At 42.0% G+C, this 24,061-nt stretch overlaps 1 protein-coding gene across 2 annotated transcripts in view; it reads right to left on the bottom strand.

Moving 5' to 3' along the window:
- Positions 1 to 24,061, bottom strand: part of rttn (rotatin) — a 49,006-nt gene that overhangs the window by 5,551 nt on the left and 19,394 nt on the right. For both annotated transcript variants that reach the window (XM_036125065.1, XM_012857356.3), the window contains exons 20-44: positions 23,862 to 23,947; positions 23,269 to 23,386; positions 22,653 to 22,749; positions 20,999 to 21,064; positions 20,692 to 20,883; positions 19,621 to 19,863; positions 17,711 to 17,867; positions 15,425 to 15,591; positions 14,891 to 15,110; positions 13,855 to 13,983; positions 12,695 to 12,805; positions 12,349 to 12,507; positions 11,965 to 12,042; positions 11,185 to 11,383; positions 10,925 to 11,034; positions 10,106 to 10,190; positions 9,651 to 9,852; positions 9,332 to 9,422; positions 8,859 to 9,009; positions 6,497 to 6,634; positions 5,733 to 5,935; positions 5,472 to 5,577; positions 4,521 to 4,618; positions 4,190 to 4,267; positions 3,671 to 3,797 (exon numbers count right to left, since the gene is read on the bottom strand). In XM_036125065.1, the coding sequence (XP_035980958.1) occupies positions 3,671 to 3,797; positions 4,190 to 4,267; positions 4,521 to 4,618; positions 5,472 to 5,577; positions 5,733 to 5,935; positions 6,497 to 6,634; positions 8,859 to 9,009; positions 9,332 to 9,422; positions 9,651 to 9,852; positions 10,106 to 10,190; positions 10,925 to 11,034; positions 11,185 to 11,383; positions 11,965 to 12,042; positions 12,349 to 12,507; positions 12,695 to 12,805; positions 13,855 to 13,983; positions 14,891 to 15,110; positions 15,425 to 15,591; positions 17,711 to 17,867; positions 19,621 to 19,863; positions 20,692 to 20,883; positions 20,999 to 21,064; positions 22,653 to 22,749; positions 23,269 to 23,386; positions 23,862 to 23,947 (3,411 nt within the window). The remainder of the gene's footprint in view (positions 1 to 3,670; positions 3,798 to 4,189; positions 4,268 to 4,520; positions 4,619 to 5,471; positions 5,578 to 5,732; positions 5,936 to 6,496; positions 6,635 to 8,858; positions 9,010 to 9,331; positions 9,423 to 9,650; positions 9,853 to 10,105; positions 10,191 to 10,924; positions 11,035 to 11,184; positions 11,384 to 11,964; positions 12,043 to 12,348; positions 12,508 to 12,694; positions 12,806 to 13,854; positions 13,984 to 14,890; positions 15,111 to 15,424; positions 15,592 to 17,710; positions 17,868 to 19,620; positions 19,864 to 20,691; positions 20,884 to 20,998; positions 21,065 to 22,652; positions 22,750 to 23,268; positions 23,387 to 23,861; positions 23,948 to 24,061) is intronic.

Raw genomic sequence — 24,061 nt, forward strand, 5'->3', positions numbered from 1 at the left:
GCTTGCAGATGTATTGTTGTGTTTTCTTTAACCAAGGACACAGAGAGGAGATGTGCTAGATAAGAACTGGATCGTACCAGTGTGCACACTCCTATTTTCTCAAATGAAGTCTACTCCCACGTCCTATGTTAACCCAGAATATAATAAAAGTATAGCGTGCCCTTTTCCTCTCGCTCTGTTTCCTGACTGAATTGGGACAGAGACATTCAAACGCTCAATGCCTTTGAATACATTTGCAAAGACAAGATGCATCTTTCTCTAATTAATGAGTACTATACTTTCCTTCTTGATAAAGATTAAAATTCATCACAACTGCTAAATCAATTAGCAAAAACTAGACATGTCATATAAAATGTAGACAAAAGCATCATGTTAATTTGCAATATTACATAAATATACATTAAATTTGCATATTAGTGGGCAATTATATAAAAGTGTAGCTTTTCTAACGCCAAAGCATCTTGATGAACTATCACCATTTCTCTATGTAATTATTACTGATTTTACCCTTCATTAATTGAGCTTTTCTGTGTCTATTATTTAGTTTTGTGTTGATCTGTTCTAATCCTAGCTAAAAAAAAATATATAGTTTTCAAAAATATAACAGAGCAGTTATGCCTGTTAGTTTTGGGTTGGCTGTAATATTTCAGGCGTCGTGCATTACAATTCTGTTCACCTTTAATACATCATATATTGGAGACGGTCTTTCCCTGAACACCTGATGCAGGTTTTACTGACCATTATGCTAAAGTTCAGAGGCAAGCGTAAGGGCCTTCTGATGCCAGATCTGTTGTGTTTGGAGAAAATCACAGAATTTCATGCCAGCAACAGTAATTTAAATGCACCACTGATCACAGTGGTTTTCAACCCTTGAAAGCACCGCTAAGACCAACAATGAAACATTACTGGAAATGCTCAGCTCTGTTTATCCTAAAGCTGAAGATCTTGGCAGCCTGCAACACCAGTCGCAGCAGAACTGCAGACTGGCCCCTCGGGTGGCACGGCTGTCTGCAACTACACCCAAACATCAATTCACAGCAAACTCTTTTTTTCCCTTCCCCTTTTTAAAAATAGTACCTTTCTAGTAAAATGGGCAAAATGAAGAGAAGTGAATCACATTTGTTAAATACGTAATTGCTGAAATATACCACAAGCTCATTCGGAGCTCACTTTAAAACATTTGTGGCAAATTTTCCTTTCCTAATCTTGGGTTCACCTTGACACGAGTGCCTCGTTATGACAACTGTAGTGCTCCGACTCTTGGTAGGAGGCAAATTATTTTGCTTAGCCGCCTCAGGCTACTGTTGATATTATGCAGAAGCACCCAGAATGCAAATACCAAAAGGTATCAACAAAGTAAAAGATGAAAGGAAATATAAAGGAAATATGGCATATGAGATATGGCATGAATATGGCACCACATTTGCATCGGTACACAACAAACATAATTTCTATAGGTTTAGTTTAAACAGAGAATTAAAAAAAAAAATCGTCACTCACAAGACATTTTGACACTGATGGATGTTTATTTGAGAACATCACAACTTGCTGGTTAAACTAATCCAAGAACGGTCCCTTGAATGTGGCTTTTAGCCGCAGGTTATACTTATGCCTGTCAGGAAGCCATCATAATATTGACAAGGGTTAAAACAGGATCTCTCCGATATGACGTGAAGCCTTCCAAGAGCTGCCTTAAATCTGATCGGGCGTTTTGCAATACATGGAACACCCTTATCTCAGGTAACAGCAAAAAAAAAAAAATACAGTGATTTATTTATTTTCTTTCTTTTTTTAACTGTGGGAGTAAGTTTTGAGGCTATTACAAAAATATCTCCGGAAAATAAGTAGGGATGACGCAGGTAACAGACAACAGTTCTGCCTAAACTAGCAACGTTAACAAAGTTTTGGATGAAGGTGGCAGACAGGAGATGAAAGAGGGAGTAGAAATGTAGGTGTCTCAAGAGATGCAGCGGTTGCCTAAGGGTGGATGGTGTAAACCTGAGCCAGGATGCATGAAGCCCAAATCCAACCTGCTGTTCGGTTAACCTTCGGGGAAAAACCAGGCCTGACTCCATTGCTTTTCTGCTGCTTCACAGCATGGACTGATGGGGGGGGGGGGGGGGGGGGGGGGTCTAAAGCAAGTCATCTAGATCAGAGTGTAAACACACATCCACCGAGGAACTGCTGCCAGTCAAGTTTAGAGTTACTCACACAAACCCGCCACACTGTGATGATCTGTCATCATCACAAACTGCACTAAGCAAATTCATTTTCGGTTTCAAGCTGATTTGCACCGCTCAACCATAACATCTTGAGAAAGTTTTCACTCCCCTTGAAGACTTAATTACAAGCTCACACTTTAATGTATTTTGGAGGTGGATTTGATGTCAAAGACCACCATAAAGCAGAGCATAGAAAAGTAAAAGGAATAGGTGACAAGGTTTAATTCTTTATAAGCTGAAAATCTGAAAAGTGTGGTGTGCATCTTTGCCCAGCTCATACTAAACCAATCATTTTTTTCTTTTTTTTTTAACTCTTTACCTGTTTTTTTATTGGCACTAGTAGCTCATACTTCATACAGTAGACTGACAGGAAAGGGGGTTTGAGAGAAGGGGGATGACGTTGCAGAGGACCTCAGGCCGGAATCGAACCCAGGTCAGGCACGTCAAGGACTGAGGCCTCTGTATATGGGTCGTGCACAGTACCCCCCCGCACGATCGGAGCACGCCCCATGCGTCAATACGTGGCAAGAACACCTATGCTTGTGATTAAAACTGCAGGTCTGTTGGGATTTTGCATGTCTACAACTGAACGTTTTGCACTGCTCTGTTCTTTAAACTAGGTCTGGCTACAGATACTCAGTTGAATGCAAGTCAGGGCTTCTACTGTGCACCAGTCTCTAGGTTTTTACTGCCTAACAGGAACTTTAGTCTTTTAAATACTGTTTTTCCTTCTAAGTATCTTTCTTTCCAATGATCTAACCTGTATCTGCACAGGTTGGTAAGTACTTTATTGATCCCAAAGGAAATTACTTTGTCTGTCAATTGCTCTGATTCACACAGTCTTGACAAACAAATTACTAAAAGTATTTAAATATATGGTGCGCAGTTAGCATTGCACCAATTATATCATTTCATAATGTAGGCCAAAACAAAGTCCACTTTTGGTCGACATCTTCTCCCACCCGAGTTGTGGGTCTCTGCGGCTCCTCCGAAGTCGACAACAAGCTCGTCCTACATGCCGGTTTAGGACCTAACACCGTAACACACGAGTGAATCCACACACACGTGATCAGTTTCAACTGGTCATGTGCTTTTACAGTTAATTTCCCGGTTGTCTTCTTTTTCCTTTTCAAATTAGCCGGTTGCCAAGAATGAATACAAACATCTCAGGCAAGCCAGACAAATCTCAACATCACGTCCCACTAGTTTGACTCTGCAAGTGAGACAGCCCGATTGATCCTGACACGGTGCCCATTGTTACCGGCAAGCAACCACGCACCGCTCTTATGCAGCGAAAACACAATGTGGTCATTGCAAAGGACAATGGGACTCCTAATGCAAAGTGGGTATGACTCAGTGAGATTGCTAAGCGCAGGAGGCGACAGGACAGGCACGGAGCCTGCACAAACACAGAGAGGGACACAACATACACGACATCTCCATCACACCTGGGTGGCAGTTGGCTGTGTAGACACACAGGAGCTCCAGCACCGCTTCCATTGTGGGGTCGTCCAATAAGAGCCAAGGCCAAAGAGCACAGAGAGTCTGAGTTAAACGAGCATCCACAGCGACCACCTACACACATAAGTAGATTAGATTCATGTACTTGCAAACAGAAGGACCTTGACTTAGTTGTTTGCGGAGTAAAAAGAGGAAAATCTAATTATGAGACACATTTGTGGTAACCCGATGCTGAGAAAGGCACCGGTAATCAGCATAAAATGGCTCAAAATCTTTCTGAGTGTGAGAGACATCTACACTAGGCTGTCCACAAAGCACAAGAAAAATACATCTAATTTTCTGTAAAAGTAACAACACAGCTAAGGAAGCTCAACACGAAGAAATGATAGCAGCATCTTGCACATTTGGATATATATCTCATTTGGAGGCACACAGCACCTGTACTGCGAGGTTCCATTAAAAACCAATTAACTGTGGGGAATTTAATAGCAGGCATAGAGGCTCACTTTGCATTCATCGTTGCAATAAAGAGCGCTCCGCAGTATCTCGGCAGTCAGCTTGACTTCTTTTAAATGGCCCACTCCCTGGAAATATGGCACAACAAAAACAAAACACAACATGTTTAATTGTTCTAGATTAAAAACAGTCTCTACTGGCCTCATTAAACACTTGACAAGAAGAGTAGGAGAACAGCTGGACAGTACAATTCCTGTTCACACGATTTATTCTAAAAGCTCTTCGACGAAGGCGGCGTCTGTTATTTAGCCCAACGGAGGAAAAAACAATAGAAAGCCATTGGTCAGAAAAGTGCTGAGATAGGAGGTTTCCTGTGCTCACCTTTCTGCGGTGCGAGGCCTTGCCGGGTCGGATGGACTCCAGGTTGAGGTGGGAATGAGTCTGCTTCAGCTGCTCCACACAGCTGTCAATTAAACCAGCTGGAACAAAAGACAGGATGATCAAACTAGCTGGAAAAAAAACTAAAACTACACAACGCCATGAAAAGTATTCGCCACTTAGGAGACTTCGGAAACTTTCATATCAAAGATAATTCGAGTAAAGCAGACAGAAGATTTCTTTTATTAAGCAACAGAAACTCTCCAAACCAAATTGGTCTCTAAACCTAATCATTAGTTGTGCCACCCTTGGCATTAATTGGTGATGAATCTTTTACATCTTTGAAGAGCAATTTCAGCCACTTTCGAGGGTTTTCCAGTGTGAACGGCCGGTTCAAGGTTTTGAGAATTTTGAGATACCATGACCTGTAATTAATATAATGAGGCCTTTCCGCTTTGGTTTTGTAGCAATCATATGTCCTCCAGATAGTAACTCTATTTAACTATTGGGGAGAAACAACTAAATCCATAATTTCCATCTTAACAACAGGTTTGATTATAAAGAATTTGCTGTGGTTCATCAAAGACTTGACCACCTTACCACCTGTTTAAAACTTAGAAAAATACTTATTCAGCATTAAACAAGAAGTTTCATCACATCCATCACAGGCATAGTGAACCTGAATGCATGGTAGCTAAATTATTTCCATAACCTGCCTTATTGCAGTCCTGGCTGTTATTTGCAATATGCATACAGAGTACAGTAATACTGTCATAATGTAAAATTGTCGATATATTGTGCAGCCCTAAAATGCACAGTATCACACAAACAGCTGGGAAGCTGTCTGAGGTTTAATTTTGCGAAACATGACCCAGGAAGCTACACAGTTTATTTGACACAGTTTATTTGTGTGCGTTCAAAGTCAGGTGTCAGCAGAGTTTTCGGGGGAATTACCTCTGGCTGCGTAGCTTTGAGCCACGGGACTGCAGGCCAGGAGCGTCATCAGAGCTCTAGCCGTGAGCTTCTTCAAAGGGTCCTGAAGGGTCCTCTTTTCAAAGCTCTGACAACAACAATCGGGTTAGTGTTGCTTTACACTCAAACACCTTTTTTTTTGAAGTCTGAATCTTTGGGCATTAACACGCAGGTAATCCTGAGATTAGCAGCACCTCTGACTACCGAGGAGACTTACCACATAAGCACAACATTTACACCTACCTGCAATAACATCTCACAGAGCTCACTGGCAGAGGGACCGTTTAAGATATCTGACAAAGCGCCGCTGTGCTCGGATGTCGCGCTTTCGAGTTCTCTGCCGCATAACTTTGTCTCCTCTGTGAAAACTGTGGAGAGGAACTGCAGAGCCGCCGTGTGGAGCAGGGAATCTGCAGCTTTCTCATTCAGACACTGTGATAATGTTCCTGCAGACATACAGAATAACTGATTGGAATGAATGACAAAAACACATTCTGAATCACATAACGACACAAGAAAAAAAAAAAATGCTAATCCAAAAGATTAAAACCAGTGACAGCTGGATGTTTGACTGCGATCGAGGCAGCTTGCACACACTAATCATCTGATTTGTCTGGGAACGCCCAGATGCCATAAACATCCTTGTTGACAAAAACACACACGAGCACAAAGGCTTAACATTCATCTTTTACAGGACTCATTAAACGTCCTTGCTGCGTCATTAATCAGAGAGGAAGATATGAGTAGGAGGGGTAGAGGTAGTTTAATTATCCTACACTTGCATCTGTTAGAGAAAGTTTATCCAACAGTATGGACGCAAGTAGCATGCTAAATATTGTTCCTTTTTTTTTTTTTTTTTGCTTGCCAGAATTAAGATCTTCACAGAGTAAATTGCATTAAAATGCTGAGAACTGAGAGGTGATCCATAATAAGATGATACGACTAACTGTGTCCATAATTATTTCCGTCACTTGTGCTCCCTTTACAGAGCAGGGCCGTCCACATACCCGCGAATGTCCGCCAGCGCCTGCCCAGCACGGCGGAGACGGATGGGTGGGCTGCCGAGCCGCCTCTCCTCACCAGAGTAGCCAGAAGCATAAACACGTCTGTCCAGCACACGCGGACCACATCCCACGTACCTGCGTCTGAGGAAGGGAGAGAGTGAGTCACAAATTATATGACAGTAAACGACCACAAGGAGATACACAGATCGGCACTGTAGGTGAGCGGCACTCGGAGCGGAGCAAAAGGGAGTCCTAAACAGATCCTGACTGTCGTATATAGTTCTTTATAGGAGAGTACAGGGCCTTGTAAAAGGGCTCGTGCCAGTAGAACCTTTTCTCACTTTGAAAGTCTACAGCCACAAACTTTAATGCATTTTATCGAGAGGTAATATGAAGGAGGAACACAAAGCAGTGCATAATTGTAACGTAAAACGACGCATGGTTTTCACATTCTGTTTACCATTAAAGTGTATGCGTGTGTAGCCTGCCCCTTTTACTTTAATGGCTTAAATAAAATGCAGTGCACCCAACTGCCTTCACAAGTCACCTAATTAGCAAAATACTCTAAATACAGATCCTCGGCTAAAACTTCAGAGGTTTCTTAAACGACAAACTGAAAATCTTGTTAATGAATAAAATACGATTAAAAACACAAGGGAATCTTTCTTCTCTGTGATCATCAGCAAAATCATTAATAACGCTCGTGCCTTAATTGCCACAGTCGACAGGTTAACAAACCCTCCTGTGACTGTGGCTTCTGAACTCCACCAGAGCCTGTAATGAATTTGCTAACCTCTTCACTGAGAAAAGCCAATAGATTAGAGGGGTAGTCTGTATATTCATATCAAGTTGAGTAGCAAAGCTGTCTCCGACTAGAAATGATTTTGACAAAATGTCCCAATTCTGCCAGATAAGCTACAAAGGCTTAGAGGAAATCATTCAGCAGCTAGGTTCCTCCTAGTGCTGCCTCGATGTTCTACCCACAGCTTTCTTTAAGAAGCTTTTGCCTGTCAAAATGTCTGATTTGACTCAGATAATAAATATGTCCCTTCTGTCAGGTGTTTTCCCCCTGTCCATGAAAACAGCAATTATCAAACCACTGCTGAAAAATAACAATTTGGACAAACTACTTCTGCAGAACTACAGGCCCATCTCCCCCCCCCCCAGTAAGATTAAGGAAAAAGTTGTGTTGCAACAATTAAGACACCTTCTTAACAATGACCAGCCACTATGACATTTTCTAGTCTGGCTTCTGTGCTCACCACAGTACAGAGACCGCCCTTATCAAGGTGTTTAATGACATCCATATAAATACAGACTGTGGAAGAACCACAATGCTGTTACTATTGGACCTCAGTGCAGCATTCAACGCTGTCAATCACTCCATTCTGTTAGAGCGCCTGGAACATTGGGTCGGCCTCTCTGGTACAGCTCTCAACTGGTTTAAATCTTACTTAAAGGACAGGGACTTTTTTCTGTCAGTAGGTATCTTTACATCAGAGACGACAAAAATCATATATGGGGTTCCCCAAGGGTCCATCCTGGGTCCCCTCCTATTCAATATCTACATGCTCCATCTAGCTCAGATCATAAAAAACATCAGTTACCATAACTATGCAGACGACACACAGCTCTACATCATCATGTCACCAGGTGACTGTGAACCCATTCAATCGCTAAATAAATGCTTAGAAGAAATCAATGCATGGATGTGCCAAAATTTTCTACAGCTGATCAAAAACAAAACTGAAGTAAAAGTTTTTGGACCAATAGCATTGCAATCAAGAGTTAGTACACAGCTTCAGCTGTTTCAGCTAGTAACCACTGATCAGGCCCAAAATCTGGGTGCAGTGATGGACTCAGACCTGAACCTTCAATAGCATCTAAAGACATTGTTCAGTGGGTACAAGGAAGCAAATTAGAGCTGATGAGAAGTAGGATGGAGCTAAATATGAAAGTCAACGGATGAAAAAACAAAAAACAAAACAAAAAAAAAACTGTTCTGAAGCATGCAGGCAGAGCTACAATGGAATGGTTTCCATCAAAGTATATGCATTTTAGAAATAGGCCAAATTTCACAGCCATGTCTGAACAGAGTGAGAGACAATTGTCTTGAAAATGTTCACCGATGCTCCGCATTCTGACCTGAGCTTTTACTATTTTGCCAAGAAGTTTGGCTAAAACTGTCACACTCCAGATGTGCAACATACATAAAATGCACATAAAATCCCAGAATATGTTGAACTTTGTGGTTGTAATGTTAAAAAGTGTAAAAAGGTTTAGGGGGGTAGTTTTTCAAGCTGCTGTATACAACCTACTCAATCGCAGACAGTTTTAATGATGAACTTCAGCATGCGAGTCTGACCTAGTAGTTTCGTATCCAGCGTGAGCGCAGCCACTAGATTGGATGAAAGCCGCTTCAGGAAGTCCATCTGGCCAATCAGCTCCTTGCACGCCACGACACAAGACCGCAGTAGTTTGGAAAAGCTCGACAGGAAACGAAGTGCTGTGACAAACTGAAAAATCACACACAAATGCGTGTAGAAAAACAAAGTGCAGGTGAAGAAAGAAAAACAAGCAGTATTTGATAAGTTGTCAAAGTTGGAGAAAAACAACAAGAAATTAGTAACAGACTGAAAAAAACAAGTCCCAATTGTACCCTTCGAGCATAAGCTTGTTAAGTATTCCACCCACACTGAAAAAATGTGGAGGCACACTTAAATAACCTGTTCTGAAACTGGCATAATGCTCCAACCCACGTATTCTGTGGTGGTTTATAATGATAAAAAAACAACAACCGGAGTTCCCAGAAACCCTGCTGCCATCCGTGCTCTTTACCTGACGCTTGACGTCTTCTCTGATTCCAGGGAGGATGCTGGGTGTCCGCAGCTCGGTCAGACATTTCTCCATCAGCTCGATGTCAACTAAACTGAAAAAGGGGAAAGAGAAACATGACGCGGCAAGCCTGTCTGCAGAGATATAGGTGGAGAACAAATGTCTGAGAAACACGATGAGCACCTTTATTCTTATACTGTTTCATCAGTGTACACGTGAAGAGTGGAACAAGGTATTCTGACCCTACCAGGCCTGGCGTGACTCACATTACAGAGAGGTGACAGCGTGGGGTTTAGCAGGGCTGAGCCTGTGGCCCTCTTACCTGCTCAGAACCTGCAGTAGCTGGTTATGTTGGATGGCAGCTAGGGTGAAGCCTGGCAGTACGGCCAGCAGGTTGATCAGCAGGCCGCACTGGGCCGTCAGGAGGTCAGGGGTCACCATGACAACAGCTTCCATGCCTGAGGGCTCGTCTTGTTGGGAGTCCTGCGAGGTAGTCGAGTTGCTTGTGTCTCCATCACTCTGACCTGTGAGTCACGTCCAAAGACACTGTGTGAATCATTTCCCGCTCCGTCTCTTGTGACGTCCAGACAGCATCCAGCCGCGGTAACACACAAGAAAGGAGAGCCTCTCTCTCTCTCTCTGAATTGTATAGGTTACAGTGGTTTGGGATTATAACCGCTGCTGAACCCGTCACGGTTTACATTTTTTCCAAAGAAAGACAACATTGAAGTCAATGTGGTGAGTTTAAGTCTAGACATGTTTTTCTCTCTGTGTTACCCTGAGCCATCAGTCTGGCAGGAGTATCATCTGGGACATTCACTGGGGACGAGACTTTAGGAGAGTTCACCCTTGAGCATTTACTCTGTAACAGAAAACAAGAGACTTTGAGGGTTCATTTCAAATAAACTTCATGATTTATTTATTTTTTTTAACAATTTCATTAGTTCTATTAGATCAATCCATTTGACATGGAAGTAGTGTAAATAAAGCCAAGAATGATTAAAATGCATGCAACTCTGGCCACAAAGGTTTACATAATGATTAGGAATCATAGACATATATGTGACTGATGGATTAGCTAATGTCGAATCCCCTTTCCAAAACCTGAGCATTTTAACCTGATGCACAACTATAAGTTCAGAGTTCATGTCCAAAGAGGAACCAAATGAAGCAGACTACTTCATAGTGTAGCCAAAATGTCAAAAATGTATCAATATGTGTTTATTTGTGGACTTCTCCTAGTAGGAGGAGCTTGTGTGGTTTAAAAAGGCCAAGTTATAATATATTCCAGAATCAGTACATTCAGTAGGCCTACATTAACAGTGGGGGATGAAGCAGGATTACAGATTTCACTGTTTGGGTTAAACTGTCCTGCAGCAGTTGAGTATCGAGTATACAATCATATTCAATAAACTAGAACATGGGTTCTAATGAGGCTCATTTGCACCTTTTGAAAACAACAACCTTTCAGCATAGAATTAAACCTTTTCATTAAGCCTACATTTCTGTAGTAAAATGTAATATTCTGAGTAGAAAGGTGGGTGACAGATGAAAGTCTAGATGCACAAATTGAGGATTTCTTTTTTTTTGCCATACTGGAGCGTTGCTGACTGCAGTGCTTGAAGTGGAAAGGGAGCTGGAACTCCTTCCAGAGGTGATACTAGGTGCTGGGTCACATCTCCAAAGCAGCAGGGAATTGTCTGAACCTGAATGAGCATACGCGCACACAGAATTAAACGCAACAACACACAAATGTGACACATAATTACAAAAAAAAAAAATGTATGGTGTTAGCACGGATAATCGTTTTCTTCGCCGTAATCCATCATGACGACTGTAAGGAAATCAGGGCTTACCAGCAAAAGAGCCTTCCTGAGCACTGGGATTACCGCTCTCACAAGGCCGCGGCTGCGGGTCGAAAGCGTACCTGCCCCGGTAGCAAGTTGAGGCAGAGAGAGCCACGTTGTGGAAATACTGACAGTGGTACAGCAGAGCCTGCAGCGCTGGAAGACCCACCAAAGACACGCCGGATACCTCGTCATGGACACACGGGTGCTGAAGGGGAGGATAAATTGTAAAAAAAAAAAAAAATTATATATAGATAATAAAAAGAACAAATTTGACAGGGATAAAAGATATCCGTTAAGTTGCACCGCTGCTTTAAATGGCATTCAAATATGCGATCTCATCTCTAAGAGATGACATTTGGTGTCCTAGTTTTTTGTTTCTTTTCCCCCAAATGCTTCCCACACAGCTACTTTCACAACTCAGTCCTTTTAGGTTTTTTTTTTTTTTTTTATTTCTCCCCACCAACTCTTCCGAGAACTTCTTTCTGCGCCGTCTTTATAAGCTGCCTCACACATCCATGTACCTGCATCCTAATTTAGGAAGCCTCTGGAGTTTTGAGAGAAAGCTTAATTAATTGGCGTGTGAACTCTCTATGCGCGCACCTAAATCTAAACACATCTTTAACTCAGCAACTTGCCTGGTCTGAACTCAAAAGCAATTTTCTCTATAAATAAGAGATCTGGAGAGGGTAAGGGGGCAGATCCAGATGGAGGAAAATGGAAAGAGAGGAGATACAAAAAGTTCACGGTCTGTAAAGAGGTTTTTAACTGGCAGGCAGATCTGCTGACCTGCCAGTGGGAGTCCTTGGCCTCCTCTGCGTTGGCGGGCATAGGCATCGCCAGCAAGTTCTGCAAGATAAACGCGGCCTGGACACACAAACACACAAAGAAACACACACAAAGACAGTCTGGGTTAAGGTGGAAGGCACCGGCAACAGTGCCATCTGCCTGTAGTTGGCTGGTAATGCAATTTCCGGAGCACTTGAGTGGTTTCGCTTATTTATTTGAAAGGATAACAGATCATCAGTGCCATTACGCTGAAATAACAGGAATGAATGATCTAACAATTAGATTCTGACCCATTGTGAAAAGGTCTCCTATTACTAAAGGTGAGGTAATAAAAACATAACAAAGGAGCTCTTTCATCATGAGGTGCTGTTTTATCCGGCGCACCTCTCTGCGAACCATGCTGCTCTCCTGTTGATCCAAGAGGATGTTGAGCAGCGTGCCCCACAGGCCTCCGCTGATGTTCTGACAGCTGGCGCACAGAGTCTGGCAGCCACTGGGCACGGAGGAGAGAGCAGCGCCCAAACTCAGGCTGGCAAACCTCACCTGACAGAAACGGAGAAGACACGCGCTAAAATGTTAAATCTGAGCTCAGACAGGCTGGTTCCGAGTGAGTCGGGAAAACCAGTTTAGTTTGTAATGTGCTTGCTATGAATTTTCATCACGTCCAAAAAAAGTCACATTTTCTGACAAGATGAAACAATGACAGGTGGAGTCTGGCGAGCTGCTTTACCTCTTGATCTCGGTCCACCCAAAGCGGGATAAGCCAAGCCAAGCCCAGCTGGGAGCCACTAGCTTCCTCTGTGGTTCCGTCGTTCCCAAATGACCACTGGGTAATGAAGTCCTAATGTTGGGAAACAGCCTTGATTTAACCAACATTCTGCTCAGAACCATAGAAGGCTGAGAGGTAAGTTGCCATAGAGTGCTTTATAGAAGTCGCACTTCTTTCTCTTTTTCACATTTTGTCATGGTGGGGTTTTATGTGATAGACCAACACAAAGGAGCACGAAACTTTTCGCTGCTGTTTCAACTCTTTGAGGAGTTTGCTCTACCAGCTGTGTGCATCTAGAGACGGATATTCGTACCCGTTCCTCTAAGCAGAAAAGGTCCGCTCAGGCTGTGCTCTAGTCCAGTGGCTCCAAAGTGAGGGTCGGGAATCGATCCAGATGATGTTCCAAATTTCCTACTTTACAATGTCAGGGATCTACTATTTTAACATAGCAATGATAACCTTTTAGCAATGTTATGCTTTTAAGGATGGAATTTTTGTTTTGTTTGTGAAAATAAAACGTTTTGACATTAAAAGACTTTTTAAAAGTTGTTGTTTTGTTTTTTTTTTATCACGAATGTGTGTATCCATTGCCAATAATTTGTTTTCTTTAATCTACAATGGCCAAAATAATTTTTTTAATGGAAATTATGACAATAAAGTCAGAATCTTATGAAGACAAGGTCGAAACAGTAGGCGGATAAACACCTACAGTCATTTGCACAATCGTTTACAAGTCCTGATACTAATAATAGTTTGATGCTGATATGCTAAAAAGATTTTGTTATTTGTGAAATGGATACCAAAGTATAACTTAACAGGATGCTCAACATTACTAGTTTTAAAACTGTGGCCAGACAGCATTGCTTTCTGAGAGTTATTATGAAATTACCACTGTATTCTCGTAATTTCCAAAAACAAGAAAATACCCCCCCCCCCCCCACCACACACACACACACACACCCGCCCACCCCCCAAATTTTAGAGAACATTTTCTGTCTGTCGTACCTTGTGTTGGGTCTATCGCGTAAAATCCAAACAAAATTGATTAAAGCATGAGGTCATTATGTGACAAAGTTATTTTACATTAGGTTATAAAGCGAGACGGCTACTTTGACACTTGCCTTGTCCTTGTTTACTGTCATCATCTCATGGGACAGGTGAAGCAAGCAAATAATGGCATTCTTGGTCACACCCTTCCCCATGAAAGAGAAGGAGTTTCCTCTCCACTCAACATAAAATGAAGAGATCACCTGTGTGAGCGACACAAAAAAAATGTTACATGAAAATATAATTCAAGGAAAGATTTGCTTAGTATGCATGCAATAAAATAAAACCTCCATTTGACCAAAAACCTGAAGCTTACAGTAGGTTCTGTTCCACTCGGTGCCAATTGTATGCATGTCAAGCACCGCATCCAAAGTAGACTCTAATACAGCTGAGAGACTAATTAGTTTGTTTTTGTGCGCCATCAGTATGTGAGGCTGCACAGAAGAGCAGATGAAGAGAGAGGAGCCAAAGGCCTGCAGAGCTTTAGGACCCCACGCTGCCAAAAACGTCGGTGGAGAGGCCAGTCAGAGGATTAAAAGGGGATAACTCTGGTTTATTTAGCCCTATTAGGTACTGAGACAAGACATTATCTGTAAATATGCACTTATGGTTACTTTATTATATTTAATTAAGAATAAATAAAAATTTAAAAAAAGGTATATGCGGCATTAACAGAAGAGTCTATTCCACGGGGCTTTTTGTTTTCAAGGAAGAAAAAAAAAAAAAAAGACAACTTTCTACAACCTTTGTGCTGACGATTGTTGTACAAGTCGGTCTCCAGTTTGTTAGGCTATTGTTTTATGCGCTGCTGAACAACTGAACAGATGGAAAAAGCAAGGGCGATTAATCTCATCAGCATCTTCACGGCGTGACATATCTGATCACTGAGCCTTTTTTTTTTCTTCTTCTTTTTTTTTTTTTAATCAATTGCAATTCATGTCTCATAAGTACGTTTTGCTGAATTTTGATTTGTTGCTTTCATTTCCGTAGGCGCAGGAATATGTGGATAACCAGTAGCAGGTTGGCATAAACCCAATCAACTCCCGAGCATATGAACACACACACACACACACACACAGACACACACAATGCCGAGGCCTTCACACTCACCTCTAACAACCCACTGAGATACTTGGAGCAGAGGGAGTTGGGCTCCAGGTCAGGACAGTGGGAGCTCCAGCCAGGCTGGGCAGTCAGGCTGACCATGCCCTGCAGTGCCCTCTCCAGGCTGGGAAGGCCATAGAAACGCGGGGCATCAGACAAGCGCAGGCTCTGAAGCAAGCGCAGTGCCAGCTGGCTCTTAAAGGGACCTGCTAGTGCCAAACATAGCCTGGACAGACAGGAAAGGAGACAGCGAGAAAAGAAGCAAAGCAGACAGGCAGGGGGAGGGGAAAAAAAGTCAGAGACAGAAATAAATTGGAAAGGAAAATTAGGAATTGATGACAGCAAGTTTTTTTTTGGTTCTAACACAGCAGCCAAACCAAAGAGCACAAGGGTAGCAGTTTTTTTGCCTCGTTTTTCGAGCTTTCCAGTTCATTACTTTTTAAAATGCTACCTTTGTTTTGTATATGAACTTCCTTTTTTTTCAGTGATTAACATGAAGTAATCCAACAGATAAAGGATAACGGGTTAATATAAACCTACTTGTCGGTGGTGTTTGACAGTCGGACCAGTAAGGTGTTAAACAGGTTGATGAGTTCTCTCTGCAGCCTCTGGCTGATGTGGTTCTTGATCTCCTCAGGTTCCTCTGAACTCCGAGTCCAGCTCTGCGTCTCCACACCAAGAAGCAAATGAAGAAGAGCAGCAGTCTCCTAAAACAATTGGTTGATGAACACGACGGCAAAATTAGTCACGTGGTTTGTCTGTAAATCTGCATAAGTTAAAAATAATTTGACCAGCGTAAATAAAAGTGGCGAGGCGTGTGAGAGGCATCGGCACGGAAAAGAACTACTTTATGTCGAGAAAGCGCAGACACCGCCTACATCACAGCGGCTTTAAACAGCACAATAAATTTAGCCAAATCAAATTCTTTTCTACGCCTGTGGTCGACCCAGCATCTAAAACCATGAGGGGTCCAAAGCTTTGCAAAACGGTTTTTGTCCATGGTTTATTCTAACAACCCGACAGCATGACAGACATTTGATAGGACTGAAAAAAGGAGTTTCAGGAGGATTCTAAATGTTTTTCTGTTAATTAAGAAAAGCCGAAACATTATGTGAACAACCCCTTTATTTAAACGTATATTTGTTGAGCTTAGAAGAGTTTATTTGATGCCTGAAGGAAACATCTGTAAACATAGATCAGTATTGTAAACTAGTTATCTTTGGGTATTGCATGTCGATAAGCTGCGACGCTCTTTCCAACTCTGCATCTGACTTGTCAACCATCCCCTAGTCTACTGGCTCATCCCTCAACGTCAGCAAATATTTTGAGCTGCTTTCAGTGCAATCAAGACACCACCACCCCAGTTACCCGTTTTCCAGTAAGTCCAGAAACGAAGTCGATGAGAGCTGGAACTGTATTGAGGCGGATCTCCAGTAAGGCGCTCTGTTCTTTATACTGAACAGCAGCTTTCTGGTGCTAGCAAATGACAGGTAACGAAGGTTGGGATTTCCTCCCACTTCTACTCTTCCCTCTTACATAAAAAAATTAGGCATTCGATACACAAAGTAGACTATTAAAATATTTTCCTTTTAGGGTTTCTAGAAAACCGTAAATCTCCAGAGAGTTGTTTGATTCATAATCAGTTTAAATCATTCTAGATCGAGTCTTTGTCTCTTAAACATGAGTGTGCGGAACCCTTGTTTTTGTAGTCATTTCCTTATTTTCCTGGTTCCATTTGTTAAAGTCAATAATTAATGACTATAACTAGCTGCTTGGTAATACATTTGATACTTAGTTTAAGTGATTCCCAGCTCACGTCAACTTTGATATATTTTTTTTAATTCAAGTATACATTTCTGTGTTGGATTTTTGTTAAACCTCTAAATCCTGAGGAATAGATGGAGATCTCCTCATGCTTCTTCAAGTGTCACAAAAACAGCTCAAGGGAATGATATTCACTCTTCAGGTGTTTTTTTTTTTTAATAGATTTAGACTAAAAAAATTAAAGTAAGCCTAATTTCACCAACGACTGTATTTAATAAAGAGAAAAATTACGCTCTGGGTGCCACATGCTAAAATGTGTTACTGATCAGTGCACGCTTCATGCAAGTGTATGAAACGACAGATGTTCCAGAAACAGCTCAGTAATTACAGAAAAACAGAGGAGAGCAGCGAGGCTAACCCCTACCAGGCATTAAATCCGAGTCTTCTTTAGCCACCGGGGGGAGGACTTATTGTTTACACACACATTAATGAGGAAAACCAAGGTGAGACTGATTAAACACAGAAAGCAGCTCTCCTTACTTTAACAGATGGGTAATTCCGAATAAGAATCGTACGTTTTTTTTTTAGGCGCTCAGAAAATAATATCTGCCATGTCTACGGGGAAAAAGCTAAGTGGCTGTTTTTTCTCTTGTTATGAGACCATAATGCGTTCAGGGTGTTTGACAATCTGCCTGATTTATTCAGGTTTTGATTGCCGGTATAAAACGCTTCTGCATTGAAGAGCTTAATCAGATAACTGCCTTATGGACATGCTTTACTGAAACCGGCGAGCAGACGCATACTGCTGGACTACACATTAATAAAAGATGCACATATGGTTCAGATGGCTAAGATTGATGAGAAATCCCTTATTAAAATTCACATACAAAAGCCAATAGTCCCATATCTCAACTATAAAAAAAAAAAAAAACTCAAGACAACATAGTACACAAAATACAACACATATTACTACTCCTTTGCATCATAACCCCAAGAAGAGTGGGACACTGCTGTAGCAGGCTTCACTTTCATGCTTGTCCATAAAGCGTAAATGATCTGGACCTGGTTGAGAAGCAGCTCCAGTATCCAGCGTAGGTCCCCGTCCTCCTGGTCAGAAGCGCACTCGGTGGGAATTTGTTTGAAGTAGGCATTCAAAAATGTCACAATTCCCACCAGCAACCTTTCATCCTCGACACAGGCTGGGCGCACCTGGAGGAACCTGCGGGGAGGAAGAAGCGGAGAGTGTGACAATCACGGCGAGAGAGGTCAGGCTTGTCACATATTCCTCTCAGGTACTAAGCAGCCTGTCGGCCTTTTGTTTTGTTCATCGTCCTCTTTATGAGGAAACATCCCAGCAAAGAAGCATTTATCAACTAAAGAAACCAAAAAACTAAGCTGGAAAGATACAGAAGGGAAGGAGACATGTAAAAACAAGCAATTAAAAGGAAACAGTTCAGTAACATGAGTGTAACTGATATAAAAGCAGGTCCTTGCAAAACCACAAACTTTATAGTGTTTAATGGGATTTTTTCAGACAGAACAACAAATATGATAGTTATGAAGTGGATGGAAAAGAATATGGGATCTTAAATGTTGTGCGTTCGGTCTCACAGCCCCATTTACTATGATACCCCTAGAAAAAAAAAATCCAGTGCGACAAACCTTCAGAATTAATTCACCTGCGTAACCATCCACAGTGCCATCGACCCTCACCAGCTTCTCTAGAGAAGAAAACTATCCCCACAGCATGAGGCTGCCACCACCATGTTTTCTCACGGTACAGTGATGTCCACACTTAAGTCAAACCAGAAAGTCCCATTTTAGTCTCATCTGATCACAACACCTTCTTTCATCTGTGTCCCCACTTGGCTTGTAGCAAACTCTAAAATTTATTTCAAAAGTGGTTTAATTATGGCTCCTCTAACACAGGCTAAATCCATGGAGATTTGTATTTGTCTTGTTGATCTATCATACAAAATAGGGCTGTGTTAAAAAAAAAAAAAATAAAATTCTGACATTAATTCCTAAAGATTGATTCATATGACTAAAGACAGATTTAAAAAAAAAAAAGATATTTTTTTTAAATGAGCCAGGACTTCATATGTATTAATAATACACCAGACTAATTTCCAAATAGCAGCTGTAGATATCCCTGGCGTCCTCTGAATCCCACCCTGGATCTGTTTTAGTATTCTGCCCCACAGCATGTTCGTGAAAGCAACTGTTTCAACATTCAGGGAGAAAGTTTGGTCCTTACAGCCCCCATTAACCAAAATGTTAAAATAATACTGGTATAACTACACAGTCTTGTAATTCAGGTAACAGCTGAAAGAACGTTTTTAATACCAGCAAACCAGTTTGAGATTGCATCGGATCGAAAAGAATCGATTCTAAATCTTATCGGAATCGATTCTTGAAACCGGAATCGATATGCAGCCCTAATACAAAATCCCAATAGAATACAACCAAGGTTGTAGTTCTAACGTTCAAAAACATCCAGGGGGTGTGAATAGTTTTGCAAAGCATTGTGTGTGTGTGTGTGTATTAGGCAACCCCGGGGTCCCATTGAACACGGGAGCACCGCACTTTCTACGAGGCACCTTTTCCACAGTGAGTGGGACGCTTAAAAAATGCGCTGCAGCGCGCTGGGTGGAACCGCTCTGACTGACTAGACTTGCAGCGACCAGCCGCAAAGACACGCTGCCACTGCACTGCGGCGCTCCCGCAACACTTCCGCGATAACTCCACGTTCGGTGGATCCCAGGGGTAATATTACAAAATAATATGGTTTTAGTCATTATTTGATCAAATTTGCCCTTTGATCAATTTTTAAAATCACTACGAGCGAACCTTCAAAACCAAAGACGCATATCGTTTAAGGTAATTCACATTTTTTCTTTATAGCAATGCAAGATATCTATTGAAACGGGCATCTGCAAGAAATCCTTGTTGAATGTCTTTTTGCAGAGTACCTGGTCAACACTGCCTGCCAGTTGAGGGACTGAAGGATGACTCTGCAGCTGTGGGTGGGAATGTGAGGGAAAGCCAGTCTGTTAAACAACAAGTAAAGGTTGAGCCTCGACAGGGCAGAGGCCACAGACTTGTGCCCCGCTGCAGTCACGATGGCGTTGATGCAATCCCGCAGCGCAGCTGGAAGGCGCGCTGCCCGAAGCGACGAGAGCTGTGACTCCGATAGCTTCAAGTCAGGGTGAAATCTGTTGGAGTCAAAACGTGAAAGCTTAAACATTGACATTGTGACCAGATTGCATGCAGATAATCTTTAAACGCACGCAAATGGCTGCATTGACAACACAGGGATCAACGATTTAAAGGCCATCAGAAGAGAGATGGATTTTTTTTCTATTAAGGCACAAAGATTTAACCACATCAAACTGGTTGAGATCAAGGAGCACAAAGTTGGAGCAAAAAAAAACAATAATTAAAACATAATGCTACAGAGCAGCACATGCAAATTATAAGAGCAATCCATCTTAAGCAGCTGCTCTTCACCCAGTCACAGCCTCTCAGATGAATTGATCCACCAATAGTGTGTTTCAAATGTCTTAGTCAAGCTGGTTAAAACTGTACAGAGACATTCTCATTTGTTTGAATTAGGTCACATTAGCGGTAAATGAAGACGGATGAACACAATATGCCACAGCTCTGGTGCTAATGCGCTGCTAAACTCCCCACTGGAGACAGTGTTGTTGAAGAGTGATACGTGGCAGGCTCACTGCTTGCATGAAAATCCTGTTATAGAGTTATTGCTCAGATTTAACAGTCCTTCTCCAAACTATATGAATCCAAAACATCCACGGATCAATAAATTTGCCGCAAATGGCCATTATAACCAAAGAATGTTGTGCTTCTTACAGCAGCTAAGAACAACATGGCTTGAAACAATGATACTAAGACCTCTCTGCCTGAGATGCTATTTGGTAAAATTTTTATATTGGAAAATAATTACAAACATTAATAACAGGGACAAAGATTCAAACTTTCCTCACTGCGTGTTAACAAGTTAGAAACACGAAGAGCCTTACTGATCCGCGTCGGCAGGAACGGGGTGCATTTTCTCCAGGAGATTATCGATCCCAGAATGCCAGGCAGCATTCCAGGCCACCTGCAAGGCTTGGCGGGCGGGGCTCAGGGTCAGAAGGTCAGAGGAAGGGGCCAGAACGCAGCAGTAGGGGCTGACGGCGTGATGAGTCGCTGCCTGGAAGGGGATGTTGAACCTTTAGGAAACAACGGTCAGACGTTATCGGTTGTTTACCAGATGCTTTCACGAGGCAGGTAAGCATGATTTTCTTTTCGCCTGTTGTAAAATCACTGCTTCGTGACTTGGCCTACCTCCGTACTGCTGCTACTGGTAGAGAAAATGGTGACAGGGTCACATCTGTGGTGGATTTATCTGACCTGATGAAAGAAAACACCAAACAGGATAAAATATATTTCAAAGATACTAATAAATGGTGTTTTTTTGTTTGTTTTCTTTTTACACAAACAAATGTACCGTATTTTCCAGACTATAAGGCGCACTTAAAAGCCTTTAATTTTTTTCAAAAAATTAAATATGGATTACATATGGATTAATTCTAGTTGCGCTTACTAACTTCGAAGTGATTTAATGTCGTACACGAAGGGCTGTCATGATAATCAATAAATCAATTAATCGCACAGTAAATTTTCACATCATTAATTAAAATAAGCTTGATAATTTGCATAGGCTTTGCATAGGCATGCATGCTTTTTTCCCCTTGTGTTTCTCTCTCCGAGACTGGATGACAGAAGGTTTCAGTACGGTGCATCGGAGTCTACTCACCACTTCCCTCTTGCTTCCTCAGTGTAGGAGGAGTTAAATCTTGTTTTAGGTAGGCTCATGCTTAAAGTGTAGCATGAGAGCCTTGTGAAGGAGAGCCAGAGAAACACTAGTTGGAAAAGAAACACGACCGCTGCAGTGTGGGAGTTTTTTTGGATTTAAGCCAAAGCCGCTTCATCCATCTGAGCCTTTATGTTGAGAGGATATACTTGCGTTATTATGCCATTAACTTATTAGCTCAAAAGGGTCTCCAAATGACAATATTGTGGTTAATCGTGATAATTTTTGGGAAGATTTACCGTTCTGCAAAATCTGTTACCGTTACAGGCCTAGGTACACAGCGCTCTGTCAAAATGTTTTTGTATTGCTTTGGTAAACTACAAAGCCGCACTGTTTACAGCATTACGGCTACCGTAGTCATGCGCATCGCGGAGTAATACATACTGTGCTTCTCCACAATATTACAGTGTGTGTGTGTGTGTGTGTGTGTGGGATGCCGTAAACACCCAACAGCCAAACTTGTACACTGAAGATAAAGAATCTGAGGGATTTGTAGATGAGGAATGAGCTGGAAAAGTGAGTGTATTCTGTTGTATTTTACGTGTTACAACTGAACAAGGTTGGGAGCTATTGTGAATACTTTCATTAACGTTTGAACAATTTTGAGAATTATTGTAAACAAAAGTTTGAGTGACTTATCAGACTGTTTTGTTTTATGAGCCTTATAATCCAGTGCGCTTTATATATGAAAAAAGTTTGAAAATAGACCATTGATTGACCATTCATATAATCCAGGGCGCCCTGTAGTGCGGAAAATACGGCACACTGATAATAAAACCACATCTGGGTAGTAAGTACTGATTATGAATACAGAATTTCATAACATTCAAAGTGTCTAAAATGCAAACAGAAAAAAGCAAATTCTGGTTTGTTTGTATTTGGGTTGATGACATCATCAGGCGCCACATTTTAAATGGAGAATAGGGATGTTGTTTTAATGGAGCGCATCAACCACACTAAACACCTCAGAAGGAAGAATAAATAACAAAAAAAAAAAACAACACAAGATCAGTCTCCTTATGTGACGTCACCAGAGGCACGTGCACATGACACTTTGCTTGTGGAAGTGTTGCTCTTTTTCTTGAATAAATAATGATAAACAACAAATGTTATTAATCGACCAACCATGTTTCGAGGCAGGCGATCTCATCGAAAAGCAGCAGACACATGAGGACGGCCATCTCATTTCCACTGCCTTTGATTTCCTTCAGTACCAACGAAGCTACAAAGAAGAAACAACATCCTTATGATAACCAAAGTTAATGAATGCAGTTCTTTAAAGGCTTGGATCTAAAATCCTGAAACCTTCAAAGTAAGCATGCATGAAAATCTTGTACATATTTATTGCAAATCTTTCAATGAGCTTTTCTTTTCTACAGACTAAAAAAAAAAGAATCTTATTATATCCACAATTATAACAATTACATTTAAATGAGAGCTGATCTAATGAGAGAAACCAACAAACGGCTACAAATTGTGGAACGAATGCTTGAGCTGCGCTGCTTTCCAGCAACTCCTGTTAAAACTCAAGCTGTTGGCGCCGTCCGGGTGGAAAGCCGAGCCACACATCAACGAGTTGCATCATAGCCATATACTCGTGCTTCATATTGTATGCCACTTACTCCAGCACAACAACATGTTCAAAACAAACGCACAAGAGGACGACTTGGGATTTGGTCCGCGAGCCACTCGACACCGGAGTGCAGAGCTGCTCCTAAATGAGGTGTGTTGCTGAGCGTACCCCTGAGCAGTGTGAGGAGCAGGAGCTTGTGCTGCGCCAGGCTGCGCCTCAGAGACGGATCGGCGTACACCAGCTTTCTCAAGATGCACGCGCACGGCTCCAGGAGACAATGAAAGCCCTGGGGAGCAACACATTTCATGAGTACAAGACCGCAAAACGCGTCATTCACACCACGAAGCCGCAGCACACAAACGCGCAGTCGATTATTTGAAGCTAAAAACGCAGTTTACTGACGGGCGCGTCTCCTGTATGCACCGCTTTTCTAATGCTAGCTTAGGTTTCTGTTGCCCTGATCCGCTCTCCTCCATGCAGACAGACTTGTTGGACGAACACCCCCGGCGCTTTCTGGATCCGGGACTGGAAATGATCAGCAGACTGAAGTAATTTTGGGCTGAGGGTGGAAATCACTGCTGAGCAGGGCCTGTCTGACACCATTAACAAAGGTCATTTCAGTCTCCTATCATCCCCGCCTCACTGGCTTTAGTCCACACGCATAAACACAGTACAACCAAACACACGTACACAAGGGGTTGTTTTATTTGACTCGAGTAAAGGCGACTTATTCATTATTTACTCTTTTGCCAAAGGGTTACCTTGTTGCCATTTACGCCGTCTGTGATGAAAGAAATAACTTTCTCTGTGATGCCAAGACTCTTCAGCACCGGGTGCATTGTCGTGTCTGCGGGAGAGAATGAGATCAATTTTCAGCAGCAAACATTTGCTTATATTTTCTGTTTGCCTAAACATATTTGCAGTGGGAAGGAAGAAATGCAGCTGCAGCATCTGCCACTTT

The sequence above is a fragment of the Fundulus heteroclitus genome, chromosome 21 (assembly GCF_011125445.2).
Source record: "Fundulus heteroclitus isolate FHET01 chromosome 21, MU-UCD_Fhet_4.1, whole genome shotgun sequence".
NCBI lineage: Eukaryota > Metazoa > Chordata > Actinopteri > Cyprinodontiformes > Fundulidae > Fundulus > Fundulus heteroclitus.